The sequence below is a fragment of the Rattus norvegicus genome, chromosome 5 (assembly GCF_036323735.1).
Source record: "Rattus norvegicus strain BN/NHsdMcwi chromosome 5, GRCr8, whole genome shotgun sequence".
Taxonomy (NCBI): Eukaryota; Metazoa; Chordata; class Mammalia; order Rodentia; family Muridae; genus Rattus; species Rattus norvegicus.
In genome coordinates, this window is record NC_086023.1 from 136,708,097 (window position 1) to 136,718,090 (window position 9,994).

A 9,994-nucleotide genomic window follows, 5' to 3' on the forward strand; every position below is an offset into this window, starting at 1 on the left:
GGAGGTGCGCTTGCGGATGCCGGAGACTCAGGAAGGGCGCGGGAATCCATCAGGTTCCTTCACCAGCTGGCCGTAGGGATGGAAAGAGAACAGGAGCCGGATGGCTAGGCCCTTCAGGTAGTTGGGAGGGGGTCTGGATAGTGGGCGATTCAGAGGGTTAGGGCCTTGCCAACTGTTTTCTGGGAGCATGAGTCAAGGTCAGCCAACCAGGGCTGCCTGCTGGGTAAGACCCTTAAAGGTGTTGACTGAAAAGGGTTTATCGGGTAAAAGCAGGTTGGGTAAGATGGGGGTGGAGGTATCAAGAATTGTATAGGAATGGGTGGAGCTGAACAGAGCCCGAGGAACTTAAGACCAGAGAAGAGGTTTCTGGAAGGGTTAGGTGTTCACATAGGACTATCAAGAAAAGTAAAAAACTGAGCTCCAGGAAGGGCCAGGTGTGGGGAGTTGTATAGCACCAGGGAGGAGAATTAGCTGTAGTGAATTTGGATCTAGTTCACAGGGGTCCAAGGGCATAGGGCTAGGAGTATCTTAGAGCCCAGACTCTTCAACGAAGAGGCACCAGCATTAATTACAGTTAGCCTAGCACCCTGACCTCCCACCTAGGAACCTGCACTGTCCAGAGCAGACATGGTGTGTAGATAGAAAGTTACAAGAGGTTGGAGAAAGTACACAGGCCCTTCCCTTCCTCTGTGAAAGGTGTCGCAAGGGGCCAACAGAAACCTCACTGACTGGGACAAATACCAAGTTTATTTCACAAACACTAAGAAGATGGGCTGGATGGGGGTTGGGGGGCATGGGCGCACAGCTGTACACAGTCACCATCAGTAGCCCACTTCCCACACTGGGATTCAGTCTGGACTGCAATGCCTCCAAAGTCAACAGGCAGCAAGAGGTGAGTGCAGGAGGGCCCTGAACACCAAGCCCCAGAAAGGCTAAGGGACACAGCTCCAGCCATCCCAGGAAAACCAGCAATAAATAACAGTGGGGCACGGCCCCACCCATACAGGTCATCTAGTCACCCATCTTCACTCTGGAGGTCTGCAAAAGAAGAACAGGACAAATCAGGCAGGGACAGCAACCAGTGACAAGACCAGAACCAGCAAGCCAGTGTGGGTGGACAGACAGACCACAGATGGATGAGCATACAAGGACAGACACACTATGATAGACAGACATGGACAGTAACAAAGGAGTTCAGCTGCACAACAAAGAAGAGAAGTCCCCTGTGGACAGTGTCAGTGTCCCCAAGAGTCAACCCAGCCAAGCACCCTAAGTCGTGTTTAGACCTTCAGGCCAATCTTTCAGCTGCAAACTCACACACTGACAAAATACTAATTTACACATGCTATTCTGCTGACAAGCATGTCATACACATACAAACACGGACCCTGAGAGAGAGAAATGCCACAAAGATGACATCTCCAGAGACAGCAGAGGGAAGAGGTGCAAACAGAGGGACTAAAGGAGAGATGTGCATACAAAGCAGCAGACGGGCTGGGGGCAGGCAAGAGATGGGAAGGGGCTTGGTAAAGCAGGGAGGCACTTCTGTTCCTCTGAGGAGAGTAAGGCAGAGCTAGGGCCAAGGAAAAGAGGCCACAGCTCCCTAGGGGGATTCACACCTGAAGGATTGCGACGATGACCCCAAAGAGGCCAATGGCACTGCCAAAGATCTCCACGATGAGAATTTTTACAAAGAGGCTGGGGTTCTGTGCGTCAGCCAGGGCAGCCCCACTGCCCACAATGCCCACGCAGACTCCACAGAACAGGTTGGACAGACCGACTGTGAGGCCAGCCCCAAACATGGAGTAGCCTGGAGGATACAAAGTAGCTCAAGTGAGGCCCATGGTCCAAGGTGGGCTACCAGGGCCAACCCCACCACAACCTGCGGAGCACATGAGGCAGCTGAGAGGAGCGTGGAGCTGGGACGTGGGAGCAGGTGGGTAAGCCCAGCCGTGTCTGTGTGGTGGGGGTGTCTCACTGTGTAGTTAGGTAGTGCTGCCCCGGCCTCTCCCACTCACTCGGTGCTGCCATATCCCACAGCACCAGCCCTGGCAAGACCCAGTCTACAGTACCCACTTACCTGCGTGGTAGTTTCGATGGCCAATGGCCTTGGGGTCAGTAGCACTGAAAGGCTGTGAGGGGCAGAATAAGTTGTTAGAAGGCATCCCATAATGCACCTACCTTCTCTTCCCTCCAATCTTTAGGGAAAGCAGAGACATTTGGACGGACACCTAATCCCTGCGGATTTTCCCTTACCTCTGCCATGTTGCTGATGACAATTGCCATGATGATGCCATAAATGGCCACTGCTTCACAGAAGATAATGCTGGCCACAGTAATGGTAAATGTTGGGGGAGGGGTTGAGAAAAGAGGTAAGAAGGGAAATCAGCCATTTCTTCAGAAAATTCCCAGCCAACTTCCCTTGACTCACGTACACGCTACGATGAGACTGGTCACAAGCCAGTATGTCATCAGACCTCAATCACAGCTAGTTTTGACATTCAAAAGCCTTTACACTTACCTAACCAAGTTCTTGGTCTTGATTCTGGGGGCTTTCACCCCACCCCCAATGATGGAAGAACCGGTAATATAGATTCCCCTGGTGGAAGAATAAGGAACTGATTAAAGGAGCCCAGGTAGTCGCTGTCCCCAGGATGAGTAAGAACCCAGTGGATGCCACCTGCCCCGACTCAGCACCTCCCACTCGTCCCACTGCTCCAACACTCACCAGGCTGCTCCAACCACAGACAGGGAAATTGCTAGGCCAATGCCCAGATTCGACCACATGAAGGGGGAAGTTTCCGTCAGGAACCTGGGGTGGAAACAGGGAAGAAAACGATTCAGCTGTGGTCAAGAACGGGCAACTCAGCTCCCACCCAGCTCTGGCCCACCAGTCCCAGACATCGCATCTCTAGATTCCACATTTCCCAAAGGTCCGTGTGTCTGAAGAGCTGGGCTGGGGGGTCAGAGTACAGCTGAGAGGAAGGGCTCCTAGGAGAATCTTCTCCATGCCCTCCCTTACCATGCCACATCAAAGCGAAAGCCCAGGTCAAAGATGGTGTAGCAGATTCCTGCAGCAATGAGAAAAGGAGTTAAAGGGCTGCTCTTTCGAGACACAGTCCCCAACTGTCAAACTGTCAGCCACCTACATCTAATTAGACAAGCGAAGAGTCCCGGAGCGAAACGGCACCTCCACCCAGGCCTCCATTTTTTTTTTTTTTTTTTTTTGGGCCACTCCCTAGGTAACCTGTCTTAATGACAAGCCCCTTCACGGGCTGGAGGGAACGGGCGCTGCGTCCAGGCCGCGCCAGATCCTGCCGGCCGAATTGCTGTTTACCCAACAAGCTGTGAATGGGGGGGGAGGGCAAGGAGGAAAAAGAGGAAGCGGGGCGCCCAAATATGCGGCTCGCAGACGAGAGGAGGCCAGGAACCTGGTGTCGCGACTCCGGAAGGGCCAGTGTGGCTCTCGCAGCTCAGGGCCGGCCTTCTCTGTCGCGGGAAGGCACTGCACTGGGCCGGCTCCGGCTGCCACCTGCCCCCCGCCCCAACCAGCAGGCCACCTTGGCCGGCCTGGGCCCTGCTCACCCACGACGATCATGCAGGCCCAGAAGGCCACAAAAATCCCGAGGTAGAGCAACTCCAGCCCCGTCATGGCAGCAGCGACGGCAGGGGTCGGATCGGTGGAACCTGAGCTAAAACCGCGTCCACCGTCCGCCCCGCAGTCTGTCGACCCGCCCCGCAGCGCCACCTGACCGGCGCATGTGATGCGCCGGTTCCACGTGACTCCCGCGCACAGTGGCTGGCTGCCTGAGGCCGGGCCCTGGTAGACGTCATGCCGTGGAGCACTGTGGTGGTTGTAGTCTCTTCGGGCGTCCTCCTCGACAGGTACTGGCTCTCCACCTGCGCTACCCGTTCCGTAACTTCCCACTGGACTTCCAGCTTATTCTCCAATCACTGCAGATCTTTCCAGTCTGTTCTAGTCCTACCTAGTTCCTCTGCTTGAAGCAGGATTTTGTGGTCTTCGCACTGCCTAGCTAATGCCTGCCGGTCATCGGAGGTCATTCTAAATTCCTAACCCAGAGGTAAGGTGGAGTGCCAGCTGTGAATGCCCATGGTGTCTAGGTGGTCTTATGAGGCTATGTCATTCTCCTCTTCAAATCCCCTGTGGATCCTATGTCACTCGGACAGAAGAGAGATCCTTAGGATTCTAAAGTATACATGGCAAGCACTAAACAGCTAAGCTAGGCCCCTAATAGACTCCGCTCCTAGCCATTCCTCACCAGCTATAGTCCTCCCTTGCACTTGCCCCACTCTCTTACCCATTCTGGTTAATATTCCGACCCCAATCTCCTTTAAACAATCCCTTTTGTTTCCCAGATTTGTGTTTTCCCATAATTCTTATCACTACTTGATAAATTACTTTCCCAGGGTTCTTATCACCACTTGATTTATATAGTACATTGTTTTGTTTCTGCCTGCTCTCTTCAGGAGGAAGCACGGTGGTTTCTGTTGTGCTCACTTCTGTTTCTAGTATCTGGCATACAGATGGGTCCTCATAACATGCACACAGAATACATGATGGATGCTGGTTTTAACCCAGTTCCCATGTCAGTTTACAGTTCTGCCTCCTCTGCTATTAGGCTGAGCACTACATGATCTGGATAGTGCCAATATGATTCTTTGGCTAATGTGGACATTAAGTAAATCTTGTTTTCTTCTGGGATCCAATAAACACACACACACACACACACACACACACACACACACACACACACACACACAGGGAATTAAACCCTAGGACCAACACTCTATCAAGAGCAAGCACTCTACCAAGATACACTTCCAGCCCCAAACAATTCCACTTTGGTGGAAGCATCCACCATGTTGACTGAAGTCTTTGTTTAGGCCCAATTTTTTTTTTTTGCTTTTTTTTTTTTTTTAGATTTATTCATTTATTATATATAAGTACACTGTAGCTGTCTTCAGATACACCAGAAGAGGGCATCACATCTCTTTACAGATGGTTGTGAGCCACCATGTGGTTGCTGGGAATTGAACTCATGACCTCTGGAAGAGTAGTCAGGTGCTCTTAACCGCTGAGCCATCTCTCCGGCCCTGCTTTTTTTTTTTTTTTTTTTTTTTTTTTAAGATTTATTTATCATATATGAGTACACTGTAGCTGCCTTCAGACACACCAGAAGAGGGCACCAGATCTCATTACAGATGGTTGTGAGCCACCATGTGGTTGCTGGGACTTGAACTCAGGACCTCTGGAAGAACAGTCAGTGCTCTTAACCACTGAGCCATCCCTCTAGCCCAGGCCTAAATGTTCTTTTCACTCCATTTATTCTAATATTTTTTTCTCCACAAGATCTAGCTTAGGACTCTCCTGTTTGGGATGCCTCAAGTTCCCTTCAGGAGCCTGCTATGAGACCCAACTGCCCCTTGTGCTCCCTTCACACACAATTATACTTCTGGGGGTCACTATTTCCTTCCAAGCACATTCTGAGGACAGTAATCTGGTTATATGTAACTCACACATCCATCCACAGGAACTGTGTAGAACCGAGCTTTGTTTTGTGAATAAAGACAAAGAGGAGAAAAAGTATTCAGTTTATTTCAGTTTCTTTGATGTCCCCAAGAAACAAGTCTGAGTCAGTGTCGCCCAGCACTGTCTCATAGAACTTTGTGCCATGGAGGCACTGTCCTCTAAAGTCCCACAAGCAGCCAGCCACATGAGTGCTCGAAGTGTGATTAGTGTAACCTAGGAACAGTTTTTCATTCACTTTAATGGTAAAGGCCATGTGTCCAATGAATACTGTCTTGGACAGTGCAGGTCTAGACCAGTGGTTCTCAATCAGGAGCAGTTACATGACATCTGCCAACATCTAGATAATCTGCGTTATCTAGCTGGGGGGACGGGGAGGGAGGAAGGGAGGTGCTTCTGTCAGCTGAACCTAAACATCCTTCTCTATACAGAATAGCCTCTGAAATAAAGAATTATTCTACCCGAACTGTTAACAGTGCTGAGGTAGAAGAACCATGGTCTGGATCATCCACTCCTGCCCCTGACCAAGGGCAGAACTACTCCTGTATACCAGGAACTGGGACAGCCACAGTCCTGGACTGCTGACAGTTGGGTCCAGGAGGGCCCTGGGACCCCTTCCTGAGCCCCCTCCCCGCCCACCAGTCGTACAGGCATTTACTGCACTGATGTGCTGAGTCAGCACCAGCACAGGCTAGACAGCTCCTCAGGGAGAAGCTACCTACACTCCCTCTGTCTAGGCATCAAGTATCCCAGTGAGAAGAGAAGCTGGTTTAGGGAGAACAAGCACCAGCTGACTCATCACTCTGCGACTCTGGCCACACACGGTGATCAGCTGCTTCCCTCATCTTCATAGGCAATGGCAATACCTCGTCTCCCTTGGACAGCTTCTTTCACTGGTGTCTGGCCCAAGCGGGGCTCCAGCCCCTGCCAGCTCCGGGAACTAAGGAATGAAGCTACAGAGGAAAAGAGAACAAGCTGTGTGGGCTGGACCTGGACAAGAATCTACCAGGGGGCAGGTACTTGAATGCTTGCTTACCCGCAGGGCTGCTCTCGGCCAGCTCCAGCTGGGGCCTTGGAGTTAGGGCAGAACACTTAGTGTCATCTGACGACTTCCAAGGAGGTGGCGGTCGGAGCTCCCCAGAAATGAGCGACACATCTGGGGTGTCCCATAACTCTGACTCAGGTGGTGGGAGTGGCACATGGAAGGGAGAGCCTGAAATGGAAGGAGAAAGAAAATGATCCTAGTTTCTCAGTTCCAAGCCCCAACCTTCAAGCCAAGATGTAGCCCCGCCACTCACCAGGCAACAGCTCTGCATAATGGGTGAGGTGGGGAGCCAGGCCTGGAGGGGGCCAGGCAGGGTTGCAGGCGGCCTCCAACTCACATGGTGTCAATATAGGCCGGAAGAAGCCACCCGAAGGCTGGAGGGTTAGTGCTCCCAGAGGACATGCTAACAGCACAAAGACATCCATCTCGGGGAAGTTGGCAAGCTTGGCAGGTGTGGGCTTCCCCAGGGCTAACACATAGCTACGTTTCCCAGCAGCTTCGGTCAGTTTCCGCAAGTGTGCCAGCGCCTCCAGGTGTTGAGCCACACCTAATGTGCCCACCAGCAGCCCTACCACACGGGCATCTCTGGCCCTCTCTACAAGATACAGTCTTCGTGCTCTTAGTCTCCCAGCCTTGGCACCCTGGTCTTGTGTCTGTCCTGTGTCTGGACAACAGGAGAAGAAGGGCCGTCCTGGTGTCCACCCCAAGAGCAATCTGCTCAGATCCGGATCAAGGTTGGGGTCAGAGCTTGCTTGAGAAGCCCCCACATAGAAGGCGCCATATTCTTCCAGACTTCTCCCTGGGTTCAGGGGGAAGCGTCTCCCAAAACGTTCCAGTGACTCGGGCTGTGAGCTCAGGGACCCCACTGGCAAGGGCAGAGCTGGGCTGGAGATGAGCAGATCTTGGTACTTTGGACGCAGGAGAGTGGCCAAAGGCTCTGGAAAAGGTGGCATCAGAGTTGAAGTCTGGCAAAGTAAGAGATGCCTCATCCCCAGGTGCCTGAATGTGACCACAAACTAGGCCAACCGAGGCTTACCTTAAATAGTGGAAATTAAGGCATGCAATCATGGACCCACCCACCCCTCCCTCCCTCACAGGTATAATTTCTCACCGAGGGCGTGGGCACAGGCTGGCTCACTCAGCAGTACTACCAGTGCTGTGGGATCTGGGTTCTGGGCTTCAAAGGCCTTTGCACAGAGTTCTAAAGCAACAGGACGCCGACCAAGGACAAAGGTGATGGGCAGCAGGGAGGCTGGGGGGCTCAAGCAGGCAGGACCAAAGTGTACAAGGGCTTGAGCTCCAGCCTGCTCAGCGCCCAGCACATCCACACAGCAGCTGCAGGGGAGAGAGCATTGGTGAGAGATGCTCCCTACCTGGAGAAAGTTGTCATCAATGGGAAATGTGGCCAGTGGAGAAAATGGCACCAAGCTAGGAATTCACTGTCAGTGAGGGAAGCTGGCATCGGGAGCTTCTCATTATTGCAAACAGACACTGGAGGCAGACACTGTGAGCAGGGAAACCCCATACCTGCCATAAGCTGTGTCCCCTAAAATGAACATCTTAGATCCCGTGACTTCCTCCAGCCGGGCAGCCACCGCTCCAGCATCTCCTAGTAATTGGTCCGGGAACTGCAAGGCCACCTGTAAATACAAGCCAAAAGTTAGCGACGACCTCATTCCTCCATCAAGAACCTCTGCAAAAGAAGCACTAAATTTTCCAAGCTCCTACTTCCAAAGGGACAGTCAGCCCCACAGAGTTGTGGGTGACCCATGCGACGCGGGCGGACTCCGATTTTCTCAACCCACCAATTCCCACATAGCACTCAAAACCCCAATCTCCGCAACCCATGCCCAGAGGCGAGCCCGCCACCATCCCCCGACCCCCTTCTCTAAGTCAGTCCTCACCCGCTGACATCCTAAATCGCAGATAAATCTCGTGACTCGCTCCAGCTCGTACACTCGGTCCAGGTCTTCAGGAGGGGTGAACTGTCCTGGAACGCCCGCCTCCCGTTGCAGGGCCGCCTCCGCGGGACTGCTGAAGGTAGACTCCATGGGGCGCAGCTTGGATGGGGCGAGACGCAGCTGTGCCCTCCAAAGTCCTCGAGGTCACAGCAGCTTTGTGGATCGGGACCAACGTGTCCACGGGTCCTAGGATCCACAAGGTACGCTTCCAAATTCCCGGTTCTCCACTACACAAGGACCGAGACTGCTTCCGGGTTCAAGGACTACCCATAGAGAACCAATCACCAGCCTCGCACTCGGGACCAATAGGAAGTGCCGCAAAGCCTTGTGGGTGTTGTGGTTCCACTGGCTAGAGCTCCCTCCCGGGTACCTGCTGCTGGTGCCCTCTGGGACATCACTTCTAAGTCACTAATTCAGTGTGAGCAGGTCCCTATCTGCTAGTCACATTTAAACGTGTGTGTGTGTGTGTGTGTGTGTGTGTGTGTGTGTGTGTGTGTACACGCGCGTGCATAATTATGTGCATACAGTGAGAGCAGGGGTCCTTGAACATACAACTCAGGTCTTCAGGGTTGGCTGCAAGTTCCCTAGTCCACCAAGCAATTTCACAGCCCCCATAATTTGAGACAGGATCTTGCTGTGTAACCGAAGCTGGATCTCCCAGTACTGCATCATTTCCAACTCAGTGCCCACTGTTTGGGTTTGAATATTTATAGGTAGGTACTTACTGCCAGGCAATGTCTCTATGCCCTTTACCTTGTCTGCTAGAGGATTGTCCCACAACTAACTTTACAGAATAGTCTTTGTTGCCCTCACAGTCTGTCAAACACTCACTGAGCCTTTGCTAAGTTCACCAGGTATGACATTAGGAGCAAGAATTATCCCATCTAGATAAGGAAACAAAACCATGTCTGCTGGTTTCAGAAACTGGGCTTTAGAGCCCACATTTATTCTCTCTCCCCACCTCCTTTGGATTGAACCCATCTGCTTGATAGGCAAAGACTATGGCTGAGCTACATCCCCAGCCATACCCTACATTCTCCCACACTACTTTTTGTCATGAGGGGGAGTGGGAGAAGAAAACGTCTCTTAACATGATATAGTAGGGAAGGACTGAAATCATGTGGAGCACCTCTGCATCCTCTAAGAAGAGTTGAGAAATCAGGACGGTAAGAATGGGACTGATGGGGCTGGAAAATGGTTCAGTGGCTAAGAGCACTTGCTGTTCTTGCAGTAGACTGGGTTCAGTTCCCAGAACCCACATGGTAGCTCATAACCATGTGTAACTCCAGTTCTAGGGAATCTCTCCTAATACCTGCAGCTAACTACACTCACATGGTGCGCAGATATAAATTCAGCCATACACACATACACATAATTTTTTTTAATTGGGACTGAGGAGTGGGTGATGACGGGATAACTGATGAAGTGGAAGACACTGTT

The 9,994-nt window shown here is 52.0% G+C and overlaps 2 protein-coding genes across 2 annotated transcripts; both read right to left on the bottom strand.

Moving 5' to 3' along the window:
• Positions 1-726: 726 nt before the first annotated feature.
• Positions 727-2,243, bottom strand: Atp6v0b (ATPase H+ transporting V0 subunit B). Its single transcript, NM_001106681.1, has 3 exons — positions 2,081-2,243; positions 1,620-1,810; positions 727-1,038 (listed from the first exon to the last, which is right to left on the bottom strand). Exons 1-3 carry the CDS (start codon positions 2,163-2,165, stop codon positions 1,012-1,014), a joined length of 303 nt encoding a protein of 100 aa, NP_001100151.1. The 5' UTR covers positions 2,166-2,243; the 3' UTR covers positions 727-1,011.
• A 3,528-nt stretch (positions 2,244-5,771) lies between these two features.
• On the bottom strand, positions 5,772-8,732 carry Dph2 (diphthamide biosynthesis 2). The gene is made up of 6 exons (NM_001015007.1): positions 8,498-8,732; positions 8,121-8,233; positions 7,705-7,928; positions 6,847-7,530; positions 6,585-6,761; positions 5,772-6,501 (listed from the first exon to the last, which is right to left on the bottom strand). The coding sequence occupies exons 1-6, from the start codon at positions 8,642-8,644 to the stop codon at positions 6,377-6,379; spliced, it is 1,470 nt and encodes a 489-aa protein (NP_001015007.1). The 5' UTR covers positions 8,645-8,732; the 3' UTR covers positions 5,772-6,376.
• Between the last annotated feature and the right edge of the window lie 1,262 nt (positions 8,733-9,994).